At 39.0% G+C, this 14,012-nt stretch overlaps 1 protein-coding gene across 2 annotated transcripts in view; it reads left to right on the top strand.

Annotated features, from left to right (window-relative positions):
* The window catches only part of LOC137282446 (neuroligin-4, X-linked-like), a 132,211-nt gene extending 119,547 nt beyond the window's left edge, over positions 1 to 12,664 (top strand). The window contains exons 5-6 of one of the 2 annotated variants that reach the window (XM_067814196.1): positions 7,675 to 7,790; positions 11,229 to 12,664. In XM_067814196.1, coding sequence (XP_067670297.1) covers positions 7,675 to 7,790; positions 11,229 to 12,181 — 1,069 coding nt within the window. In that variant the 3' untranslated portion in view covers positions 12,182 to 12,664. Of the gene's footprint in view, positions 1 to 7,674; positions 7,824 to 11,228 lie in introns of both variants that reach the window. The other variant, XM_067814195.1, reaches the window with a different exon arrangement.
* Positions 12,665 to 14,012: the final 1,348 nt, after the last annotated feature.

The raw sequence follows: 14,012 nt of genomic DNA, 5'->3' as shown, positions 1-14,012 counted from the left end.
TTCAGATTTAGACAAAGTGAACATAATATCCTTTCATAATCAGAACAATAAAATAGTACGTGTAGTACAGTCAACATTTGCTTTTGATGAAACCATTTCTTGTATGGTTTTATCACTGTGTGAAGTATTTGAAACACGGGTCGGGTGACATGATACCGGCCTCACTCAATGCTCATGTGTCTATTAGCAGAGGGCATCATGCTATTTTCTATAAATGTCCCTACATGGCGACAATCGATAGATTTTCATTCCCAGCGTTCAACAGAGGCCACAGTGGAAATGGTTATTGAAAACTTTGCCTCCTCTCCTTCGCCAACCTTTCCGACTATAAACATTCAATAGCAACCATTCTGAAAGCGTGTCCAACACAATTACAAACCTGAAGAGAATGCGAAAAAAGCTTTAGAATTAATGTTATTAGAATGTTACCAGAATTTGGATGTAGCATGTAAATCGTGCACCTTGTTTACATTCATCGCGATTGGAAAAGATCAAACCGGTTGAAACCAATGCAAAAAGTACAACATCCTTGTTATCAATTTCTTCACGATCGCTTCCCTGCTACCAAAACATCACATTGAATAATAATTTCAAAATATTGTGAAAAGAGCAGAATTTGAAGCCGACTTCTGGAAAGAATTGATCTTCGTTCCGCTGTCCATGTTAATTTCAGTTCAATTTCAGTTCATAGATTTCGGCGCTGGAGATTACTGTTCCTAAATATCCATCGGATAGAAATGGAAAAGAATTAAAAGGAAATTGTTGTTTTTGTTGGCCCACTTCAAATGCCTTCAAAGAAAGAGCTCGAAAAACGTGATCAATTTTAATAGCTCCGCTATTCCACACTTTCTCAAAAGAGTCTTAAATGCCATCTTCTGAGTGTTTTTATTTCTTCTTCTCTCCCATGCGCATTTCTTCATTCCCAGTTAATGGTCTTTGTCCCAGCGTGATAATCGCTTTGATTGGGCTTGGATGTAAAAATGTTACCATAGACGTGAGATGCGTTGAAACATACTTGGCACCATCGGTATGATTCTTTCTCCATTGTGTATCATAATCCATAAAAGATGTTTACGAGGCGCACTCTATGTTCTTTTCTCGCATTTTCCGGTTTTCTCTGAACAGGATAGCGATAAAATGAGGACGGCGTGGATGAATAATAATTAAAGACTTGAAAAGAGAGGCTTTATATGATAAACGTCTTCAGTAATGTTTCTGATCAGCATTTTGCAAGTTTAATATCCACTAGGGGTTTCGTCTGCACTATTGTATACAGTTTTAGATACCAGATATAAAATGCAAAGGGTTAGACGATTTTAGAGTGATACGTTACATTGATTTTTGCTGCAAGGAACCTGCATTTTTCTTAAATTATTTTTCCCTGAAGGTTGGATATGATATACTTATAACACCCTTGTGAGAAGTCAGTATTTTTAGCAATATCATAGATGGAAATATATATGCAATTACTTGAGAAACCTGAAAGGGCATGCTTTGTGCAAAACAGATAGGTGTATACGAATGAATGCCTGACAGAATGGGAAAATGTATGCACTTACTACCAACATTTACTGCTGTGAAACGAACCACAAAGCAACGCGAAAGTTAAATAAATAAACTGCTTATTGGAGAAGAAGCCAAATAGAAGACCGTGTAGAGGTTTAATGTTAATCAGTCCACATTGTGACTCGAGTTCGATGGCACCACAAATTTCATCAGTATTCTACAGCGGGCATCGACCAAACGACCTCTACCGGTGACCCCGCAATTAATTTCCTTCCGGGTCAACACCTTCTGCCCGAGGACATGGCGAATTGCCACGCGTAAAAAGAAATACCAGCCACCATCACGATGTAATAAAATAGTGTCTTGCTGATGGCACTTTTGATCGGTTTTTGTTCTTCCGCTATCTACGTATTGATACAACGTTGTCATGGAAACAGACAGGAACATTGTTTATCTTGTTTACGGAATCATACTTTTTACCCCTCTGTTGCCACCTTAGCAAGACTGACATGTTTATTTGCATATTTGCAACAACAGCAAATAACATCCAATGACGCCTAATGTTTTGGATGTCTGTAAGTGACGTGGAAAAAACGAATAACGCGTTCTAGTTGATACAGCAGGGCAATAAATTTAGACACTTTGGAGGATTGTACACGAAATACACCTTCACTGTATTAGAATATATCGTAAGATTTCCTTTTCTCATGAGCTACATGCACTTCTAGATTTTATCACATCTTTCGTGTATTTAACAGTGGCATTGTATGTTTTACAATTGTGAATGAATAGTTTCAACGCTTGACTACGTTTTAACGTCGCTTCTTTCACCCGGTAGGTACCCAATGATGACAATATTTGTAATTGTAATTGTAAATATTTTGTAATTGTGGTATATGCCGATTAATACTGTGTAACAGAAATAGGGAAGACGATTGTGTGACGCCAATAGTATACACTGCTACTAGCCTCAAGTTGGCTGCGACGATCGAGGCCGTATCATTCAAATTCCAGGCCTATTGATGACAGTTAGTGGAAGAACACTCCATTCCCGTACATCAGGTAGAGAATGTGTATTCTTTGTGTTAATGTCCATTCCGGAACCGAACCAGGATGTTTGGCGTAACCGTGTTTTATTTCACTCGGATCGATTGCATTGTTTGCTTAGTCGACTGGTGTAATGGACGCGTGTAGTGAGAGATCAAATGTTACAGCACATATTGCTAGGAACTCAGACATCCGAGAGATGACGTATGAAGCACATTCTAGGCTCCGTTCAGTCTCGTAGATGACTAGCTTCTAGTCTCAAAAATGAACATATCCATATGACCCTGGTTATACCTGGACTTCAGCAGTCCATCGAGTTGTAGGGTTTGTCGGGTTCCCCGACCTAGTCGATGAGGGAGTCTAGGCTTACGCCACGCTCAGCAATAGTCCAATTATATGGCGGCGTTCTGTAAACAATCTAGTCTAGAGCAGACAGTCCAATGATCGACAACATGAACATCGACCTGGGCAATTGGAAACCGATGACATGTGTCAACCAAGTCAGTCAATCGGACCACCCTATCCCATCGATCGCCTCTTACGACAACCATAGTCGCCTTCTGTGGCAAGCATGGATTGCAGAGGACATATTCTGAACTTATTCTAACCCGGTTTCGCTGTCTTAGTGGATGCATGTCACTGTGTCTAAATTTCTCATGATGTAAATCACTGGTTTGTGTGGTGCAGACTCGATTATTCAAGTCAGCGTTACGCAACAAACACATTAAACACAAGTATTGAAAATCTGACAAACATCAACTTGTATTAGATTATTGTTTTCGAGTTCTGTATGGCAGACCAGTTGTGTGGCAATTTAAGGAGCTTTAAGAGTTTGACATACTCAAAGCCTCTCACGCGTTCGGAGATTATGGACAGGTGATGAGATGACAACTTCTTGGTGTACGGAATATTGGCATTTCATGAAGGGCAACTGCCTTGTATTTTGGTTGTCATCCATCGACTGTCAGCCGATTGGACAGAATGAAGTTAAAAACCTTCAATGTTCAATCGGACCATGCACGGCAACTACTAGGGAGAAAATGACACGTCTTACAATCCCAAAATTCGGTCATGGCAATGTGGTGTCTTAAAACAGAACGTTTTCCACATCTTCGTTTGCCCAACATAACGGTCCTTAATTGCGGATGTGTCCTACCGGACACGTTAGGTGAAGTTATCTCAGCTAATGACATATTGGTAATGAGTATTCCTGTCATCTCTGGGGGACTGTATGCCAGAATCTGAAAAAAATGAAGTCGTATAATCACATTTATCAACATAACAGGATACGTCAGTTCTTTCATGCCATGTTTGCGTAAATGAAAAAGGTCTTATCTTCCTTGTTTACATGGAAAAGTGTAAGTGAAAGTGAATTCATCCTGCAATGCCAATAATGTCCATTTGCCTCTAACAAGGATATAATTGGTAACATGTATTTGTAAAAATGCAAACTTCCTAAATAGATCATATTTATTACAGTAAACATTCATCTGTTGATCATCTATTTACAATTATGTTTAATAGAATGTATGTGGGACGTCAGATAAAAGCACCCTTTAGTATCCCATTTCTAAAGACTCATTCCTTGCCATCATCAGCAACAATCAATATACATTAGAATGGCATCTAACTGTAGACTACGGGGATCGATTACAGAAGGGACTTTGTGATGTAAGTTAACTGGCCCAGTTCTGATTTATCCTAATAGATACATAGCTGCAGCGTTAAGTGACTACAAACTGCCCAGACTATAATCGTCCTTTTCTTGTAGAAGGTAGTTATCCGACGATTTCACTCCCGAATGGAACTAGGTTAGCTGTCTTTCAGGATTTAAGAGATCTATTTTATCTCCCAGTCCGTGATTGTGTTGAGCTGCATCTACTGGAATGGATGACTCTCTATACATACGCCGCCACCTTTAGCTTCTGACGTAAAGGTACTTTGACCTGAATTCATGTTAGGTGAACATTTAGTTTGAGAGACTGAGTGAGTGAGTGAGTTAATACTTATCGTCACACTAGTAATATTCCAACCATATCGTGACAACAATTAATAATTACATTATGGATCAATATATTGTAAATAAAAACGCCCGTTGATGAAGAACAGTGAAACTACTAGCATACCACAGGTATCCATTTAAAAGTAGCAATTAAATCTGACACATTTTAACTAGAAAAAAACAAGACAGTGTATAAATCCCAACTAATGTCCAGTTTGTAACATGCTAGACTTTATTTGTTCACAAGCCAATATGTCATATACCTGGGTTTTTTTATCTCCGACCCGCCTCTTGACAAGACGGGTAGATATAGCAATCACCTTGTCCATTCCTCTGTAATAATTTCCTGTCCGGCACATTTCTCTGAAACATACATGAACACATCCTCGAAAATTGCACACAGAGGGCACAGGCTGTTAGCATGGTGCTGTTTAGGGATTTCTAGATTTACCCCATGTTTGACGTCGACTCTTCTAATAGTAGTTTTCTCGATCAGATCACATAAAACCGCTAAGCACATAATCACATACTTTGCACACAGATTGATCATGTTAGTGTGATTTCTTTTCGGGGATGTTTTTAGAAAAAGAAATTTCCTCTTGCCATTGACTCAGAGATGTGTTAATATCCAAAACTGCAATGAATTCTTCAAATTATCACTGCCATTGTCTCACAGAACTACCTGTGAATCTACACACTCCGAACTGTCATCCTAGAGTCTTGTATGTCTGGATGGTTAGTCACCAGTAAAGGTATCCCAAGGAACAGAAAGGAAATACTTTATGTCAGTATTTATTTTCATACCACCGGCATATATAAGTTTCAATGTTTCAGGTGAAGAGAAGATACTATGTGATGGGTCATTAAACAATTGTCATATATGCGTGAACACAAACATTTGTGAACATTTGTGATCTCTTGAGGACTCTTTTCAGCCCAGTTTTCTGATGGAGGATGCGCAGTTGACATATGTGTCCAGATTATTTGGCCTTATAAAGTGTAGTGCTCGAAACCAGTTCACGACCACGCACAATTGAAATGTCTTGTGTCGTAAAGGTCACAGACTGTAAAAGAATGAGCAACAGCCATAATAAACCGCGGCTATTCATTGGTTGCTACTGGATAGTACATGTGCATGCAAGGTTGTTAGAAACAGACTAATTTGGATAGTCTCATCGATGTATTATCGACCATGTTTTGTCCTTGAACACTTGTAACCACACACGCATTATGGTAACCCTCTTTGCACCTGACTGATTGCTTGCCGTAAATCTTGCGCCGATATGATTAATCTAGTCATGCCAAAGATTCCTGAAGCTGCTTGTGTGTCTTGATAATGCCGTAAACATAATGTCATTGACAAATGCGCTACCTCCTGGCTTGACATGACAGTGTCTGTATCGTGTCCTTCAGTCTGACATTTAGGATGGGGATAACGGCTAATGCACACAAACAGTTTGATTTATATCATTTTCCCCTTTATTGAGAATCATTATTATGTGTTCGATGTTCCTCTCTGATCAGGAAACGAGACTGCGTAATTATCGCTCGCCGGTTCTCAGAGTAGATTTGTGTTTTGGATATGGTCTGTGGGGATTGAAACCTTTCAAGAGTTCTTCCTTTTATGGCCCAGTTGTGTAATTGTTGTTGAAGACTTTCCCTCGGACAGACGGGGATACAACAAATAATTCTCTGAGTCCGAAGTAAATTGATGAATCCCTTGAAATACTTCAGATTACAAGTTTTTTTTACAAAAGAGTGACATATGGGATAGGATGACACATGATCTTTAAATTTCAGTTTGAACTGTGGAAAACATTGCTCGCATATTTTTGTAAGCTTGAATATGCAAGTGAGTTGTTTTTCCTTCTTGTTCCCTTGTATTCCAGTGTCAATTCCTTTTCATTGATAATGTCCAGGGACTTCACTTTCGTCTTTGGTTTTCTAGTCCATGGTAGGTATCCTTTAAAGTTAATTATGTATGATTTACATCATACATAGAAATGTATCGCATGCTTGACAACAGCAGACTCGCATCACATGCTTGACAACAGACTCGCATCACATGCTTGACAAAAACAGACTCCCATCACATGCTTGACAACAGACTCGCATCACATGCTTGACAACAGACTCACATCAGATGCTTGACAAAAACAGACTCGCATCACATGCTTGACAATAACAGACTTGCATCACATGCTTGACAACAACATTTGAATCTATGTCGAAATTCAGTTCAGTAATGTATGAATAATTTGCCAGTGTCTTTTCTTTATTTTTCATTTTTTCTATTCAATTCATTTATAAATTTCTTCATCAGGGTGGGGTACACGTTATCTTGTCATGTAATGAAATAAATCAATCAACGACTCGTGCAGCATACAATGTAACCCAGGATTGCCACTTCTTGTAAATTGCCAAACACCTGAAATACATATCTCCAGCACTGTACATGTATCCATGTGACAGACATCTCACCAGATACTGGGTACTTTTCGCAGTAATGTAGACATATCTCTGTGCAAATATAGCATTGTGTTCCTTCACGACTGCCAAGAAGATGGCAAATATCATGGAGATGTGCTTGAGTCACCGTACATTTGCCATTATGACTTCTCTTGATTTTGAAATAAGTGTTTCACCGTCTTGTGCAGTACATGCATGTGTCACGGAGAATGTGTAAAACCATTCATATTTCATATTTCCCAAAACGTTCAAGGGATTTCATGAAATTACTGATTTTCATAGTGTTCCATCACATCCTTCCCTGTTAGGATATCAGTGAATGTCTGCAATTAATCTGTTTAGCTTAAAACTTTAATTTGCTGTTGAGTCTGATTTCATTTTCCGACTATACTCTGTACTCGTATTATATGTTTGCTTTTCTATTGTTCGATAAAGGGCTTACAGGGATTTCGTGAAATCCCCGAGTTAATACTTCAGTAATTTCATGACATACCTTGACATTTTAGTTAATACATGAAATCCACAATGATTTATTCATGGACTCTTTTATGGCATACATGAAATCATTGGTTTCACACATTTTGTGTAACGTATATATTTCTAGTCATGGTGTGTAACTCATTTGTAATTCTATTTATTGTATGTTTCAGCAACCCGAATGAGCCTCGCAACCAGACATCCGTTCACGGCGGTCGTGTACGTAACCGCTTCGTAAACATCGATTGGCCAAAATTTGAGCTTGGCGATCAAAATTACCTCCAAATAGGTGGGTTCGACATTAACGAAGGAAGCGACCAGGGTTAGCATAATTAAAGTCTATTTTGATTGATCTTAACATAGTATTGGACCCAGTTGTACTAATCGATTACGCATGGGTTTCACATAGGCCCTTGTTTGCATGGGGAGCATTTGAATTGTTTGCACAGTTCTTTAAGATCAATGTATCTGTCATTAAGGTATTTCCATCTTCCTTTGGGTGAAATGATTCTATGAATGTAGCACCTTCACAACCAAGAGGGTGTCCCTCTTAAAAAGGTGTCATGAAATTGTAAGTATTTTTATAACTCTTGAACTTAAACTTGTGATTATTTAAGGATTTATGTCATGTATATATAAGGATAAAGCTCCTGCACCGAAACTAAACCAGTTTATTATGAAAACGCCGTCACATTGACTGATTTGCAATGCTAATATTTTGTACGTTTCCTCTGGAAACACATTCGTCTACATTTCATTAGATATGTAAAATCTGCACACGCATAAGGTCGTACTCCTGTGTGCTAACAACCCATTTCTGCTTTAGTTTTCTCAAAGGACAAAGAAAATGTGTTATCTCTGTATAATAATGAAAACGTCATCCAAATGGATAACTAACTGAACGTGAGGTAATGTAACAGAACGTAAATATCAGGTCTTAGTATCACCTATCATGTCAATTAAATGTTCCTTACATATATATCTAGTTCAGCTGACAGACAGACTGATTAATTATTTCCTTGTCTCTAATTAAATCTATTTTTGATATGTAGTATGAAATTATTGTACCAGACGTGTATATATATATATATATATATATATATATATATATATATATATATATATATATATATATATATATATATATTCGTGTTGAAGTGTTGAAGTATAGCAGTGAACGTTTGGAAGTTTATCTCTACTACCATCCTGGTAATGTTGGTAACAACGTTTTACATTCACGTCAGTTATTGCCATCACTGCCATAACAACTGTTATTAAACCCATTAATAACTGTGATGAGAAGATGTTAACAAACAATCGATCCGCCCTGTAACTATAACTCTTGAGAAATGTTTCTCGGGTAAATATTGTGATCGTTTTGTTCAGAATTATGAACGTAATGTTGATAATTATTCCGATTTTCCCGAGGTACATTTTCATCCATTGATTGTTTCGACCTTGTTTGGCACCTCTGAGTTTGAGAATGTTGCAGTAACAACAATAACATTAATCTCTTACCATTTGTCAGCCTAATGTTGGTGAAGGTAAATACGAAATCAGTTTCCTTGAAGTCAAATGATGTATAAGGTCAATACAAATCATTCACATTGAACCATTTGGCTACAAACATACTCGTTCCCAAAGTTAAAAGCGTGAAAGGAGCTGTGACGGGAGTTGACTGGGGTTGAATGTTTCAAACATATATGCCCTGGGGCCTGCTAAAGAGATTCATGTGATACAGGAGGGTTTGGTGCCGCGACAATTCGTTTTGAAGGTTGCGTTTCTTTGGCACGACTCTAGACTATGATCGTTGGATCGAAAAAAGTTCGAGTCAGTTATATGTCCAGATCTTTCAACACATGTCAGTGTTCATGAGCTTCACCAAACGGTAAACGTGGAATAGAACTATATTTTTTAAGATAACGGCATGTGGAGATTACGATGATTATATAAACGTTTCCGTAAACAGCGATGATAAATCACATTCCTTGTAACCTGTGCATGACACATGACAGTGTTATGAAAATATAGTTTTTTGTAGTTAACCAAGTTTTTCATTTTTGAAACAACTGACAAAAAATAACAGAATTTGGCCATTTGTGAAAGTGAGTGAGTGAGTTTAGTTTTACGTCACACTCAGCAATATTCCAGCTATATGGCGGCTGTCTGTAAATAATTGAGTCTGGACCAGACAATCCAGTGAACAGTCAACAGCATGAGCATCGATCTGCACAATCGGGAACCGATGACAATTGTCAACCAAGTCAGCGAGTCTGACCACCCGATCCCGTTAGTCGCCTCTTACGACAAGCATTGTCGCCTTTTATGGCAAGTATGGGTTGCTGAAGACCTACTCTACCCCCGAGACCTTAACGGGTTTTGTGAAAGTGAGGTGTGATGTTAATCCAACTCGACATACAACATATAAATAGTATATTTTCTTAGTTCAAACTTGTCGAAATAAGGTCAAAATGCTTTCAGTCATTATCACCGATTATTATACACGTTGTGCTCTCTTTGTACATGCAGGTTAAATAATCAGTTCAGAAATCTCAAGATGAGTGACACATATTCTGGCGATACTATTATTTCAATGATTGTGGTCAGTATATACGTATACCTTCTGCTAGTTGGGTTGAGAATGAAGACTTACCGCTTTCAGTACTTCAAGGACCAGTCAGAGTAGCATCTCATTAGACATATTTGATTCGTAATTGATTCCTGCATCTCTCTGATATGTTTATGTCATTGACAGATTGTCAAATCGGTGTCAAGCCGTTCTGTCGCAAAATGTTAAGTAGAAACCTTTTTAATATGCAAGTTATATTTCAGGATATGGAATTTACACCCACAAAAACTACCGTCGAGTGATCAGCTTGACCTACAGATGTTCCGATATTTTTTTAAAAGGATATCCCATGGTAGAATAGGTCTTTAGTAACCCATGCTTGCCACAAAGGGTGACTGTGCTTGTCGTAATCGGGATCGGGATCGGGATCGGGTGGTTAGGCTCGCTGACGTGGTCTTCCCTTCCCAATAATGCAGATCGATGCTCATGATGTTGATCACTGGATTGTCTGGTCCACACTCGATTATTTACAGGACGCCGCCAGTTAGCTGAAATATTGCTGAATGCAGCGTAAAACTAAACTCACTCCCTCACCTACTCGGTTTATTGCTAAGTTTGACAGGGATAACTAGTGTACTGGATAGAACCGAAATGTACTGAATACGTGAATCTGCTTTAGCAACATTTTCATACCTGAACATTACCACCCATTACGAACATTAACATCCTAACAGGGATAGATATAACCAGCAAAAGAACGGCGCGCATCAACGTACTGTCAACCAGCGTTTTACTGGACAAAATGTTGAAGTAATAAAACAAAACAGCAAAGGAAATCTCTAAGCATACCTTCCCGTATCCGTTTTCTAAGATGGTATTTTCCATTAATTAAAAAGTAAGTTTTTCCTGGTATTCCTGCCTGGCTAACTTAGAAATTTGTTTTAGGGTTGGTCTGTTTGCCGTGTTTCTCTTCCTAGTTGTCCTTTAGGATAGTGTTCCCAAATTGACTCTTCCCCACTTCCGAAAGGTGTTGAGTGAAAAGCGTTGGTTTGCACCATCTGGCGTGATGTAGAAATTAGTCCACTAGTTCCCTAACATGCATAATACTAGAACCATGCTTGTATTGTATCCCCCTTGACTGTATGGCATTTGTTCCAGCGCGTCGCCCAACAGTTCGGCATCACTATCGAGCTCAGAAGTTGGCCCTTTGGCTTGATCTCATACCAAAGATCAACAAACCAACAAAAAGCGGCACAGATCCAACTCAACACCTTCTGAAGGATTCCAACAACATGTCTACTTTTGACGAATTCCCACGGCTGGTCCCACCATTCAATAAGGTTTTCCCATCTCCTCCACCGATGCCACCAATCTCGCCAACCTGGGGACCTCACAATGATGGCACCTGGTCAACTACAAGTTACTACAACAGTTATACAGATGAGGATCCAGATAACCTTCACACAAGAGTGCGTCATGGTTCCACTGAATCCGCCACAGTGCTCCACAGCACTCCAGATGGTGTTACTGCTGTTCCTGCTACAGCTGGACAGCCAGATCCTTCTCACAGCTCCGTCCCTTTAAGCATTACCGTTGCGGTTGGATGCTCACTTTTGTTTCTTAACATTCTAATATTCGCTGGAGTGTTTTATCAGAGGGAACGAATAAAAAAGTTAAAAAGGAGGCAAGAGGAGGAAGAGGAAGAACAGGAGGAAGTTAAACTGGCCCGGAAATTAGAAAAGACTGTGCGAAATGCCACGGGTCCTGAGACTGTAAGTCTCATGTCAAATCCTTCTAATCATCAATCTCCTGCCAAGAATGCTCATCCTCCACCAAGCCCACAGAATAACCAGAAAACAGCAATAGCATCCAAACCACCACCGCCCCCAGGGTCGGGCTACACGTACACAGCCATCCCCACTCAGTCGACATCACCTATGCACCGCAATGCCATGCCTCATGGCCACCCAATACCGATGAACACGTTCGGCAAAGGAAAGACTCCAGACCACCTGCAAAGGTCTGAAAATGATGGTCACATTTATAAAAAGATAAATAAACCAAATTCGAGGGATATGAATGATTCGAACAATGCCATTACTATAGTTTAGTGATCGTGTAGATATAAGAACGTAAAGCAATTGATTGGACACGTGTCAAAAGACACAGGCCAGTGGCTGGCCTCAAGTGTGATTGACAAGGATGAATGGGCGTCGTATGTGTCAGCCAGCGGAATTGTTTTGAGATTATCTGTTGGGGACAATGCCAGGGAAGGGTGTGGCTGGTCCGATGGTTTGTTGGAACAGGTGCTAATTTCTACAATGAGGCGAGAGCATGCAAATTCGTGTGACAATCACAAACAAAGGACAGGACATCATTAATTCCATTTACACCCGAAAATGCCCAAACCATTTCCTTTCCAAGACTCAGAGGTATTTATGTGGAACGTCACAAATGCAAACATGTGCCATGCACCCAAATAGATATGTTCCCTACCACAACATTACCAACTCCACACTGTTACCTACAAACCAAACCATCAAAAATATCAGTGGAAATGCTATCTCATTCTGTTCAGATACGTCTGACTCTGCATTCCCAAAGGAACAAAAGATATCATCATATATAGTATGTGCACACTAAAATATCAGAAGAAGGTGGCAATAATTGCACCAACCCCATCACGTAACATGGTTTAATGGTTTCGCTGTTTTAGTCACTTGTATTTTTTGTTCCTATTTCTATAAGAACAGGAAACGTCATTGCCCCAGGATAAAGTAGCACGAGTTTTTAAAAACGTTAGTTCCTCCAACGCCGAGATAGGAAACAAGCAGGTGCAACTATGTTCTGTTGCAATTGTACAGCTTTCAATGTTTCAAGACACGTACATAATGCTTAGATTACATTTGGAATGTAAAAGAATACACTTCAGATGAGCCTGGTCTTGTTCAGTCGAGATACTTGGTTGCGCCTCCACACTGCTTACAAAGATCAGATGATGCTATTGTGATATTTGATGTCTTATGGAATTTGTACCGTCACCCAACAATGGAAAGCAATATTAAAGTTGATGTTTCCTTCATTTTTACTTTCACAGAGACCTTACGTTGTGTTTGAAAAGTGCCATTGTGCATTTCTCTGTCATATTATGTTTTAGCCATTCATACAGGTTCATTTGCCAAGGCACAAATTAGTAAATGCACACTACTAATGTATCATCTTTAATACTAAGGAAAGCCCGGTATATTTGAAGTTATTTATTTTTGCAGGGACCTTAGCTTGTCTGCGGAATTGATAATGCATATAGAAGCCATACAAATGGATCTTTACTGGTTTTCAGAAATATTCATCATCATTAACGTTCAGTAGCTATGATTAATGTCTTCCCATTTCTGTGGATTTTTTTTAATGTTAATCGAATAAGTGTGGTAAATTTGTAATGGACACGAGCATTTGATCAGTGTGAATGTATTTGCAGTGCTCAGTTTATGCGCAATGTGCAGAGACATGTTTATAATGTTTATATACCCTTTTAGCTTTGAAGGCGAATGAACCAGTCCCCAGACATTTGAATATGACAAGATTTCTTACATATCGTTTAATGATGTCGGAATGCTGAGACTGTTATATATTAGCAAAGAAGAGAAGAACATAACCTGACAAGATGTCAACTTGTGATACTGACAGCTGCTTAAGTGTGCATTGCTCAGGATGAGTGTTATCAAAAGGGTTGATACTGACAATGAATGAGACCAGAGGATGATCCAAACTTGTGCCTTCATGTACAAAATACATTGAGAAATTTCATCGTTACTCTTTTAAGAACTTATATAGTGTGAGATGACAAACTTCTCTTGCCACAGCACGACCTCGCATATTTCGGATATGTTCCGGATGAAATTGAAAAGGGATGAATTTGTCACATCCTAATTCACGTGTAAA

The sequence above is a fragment of the Haliotis asinina genome, chromosome 4, assembly GCF_037392515.1.
Source record: "Haliotis asinina isolate JCU_RB_2024 chromosome 4, JCU_Hal_asi_v2, whole genome shotgun sequence".
NCBI lineage: Eukaryota > Metazoa > Mollusca > Gastropoda > Lepetellida > Haliotidae > Haliotis > Haliotis asinina.
The sequence above is the reverse complement of the archived record's forward strand: the minus strand, read 5'-3'. Positions and strand labels throughout refer to the sequence as shown.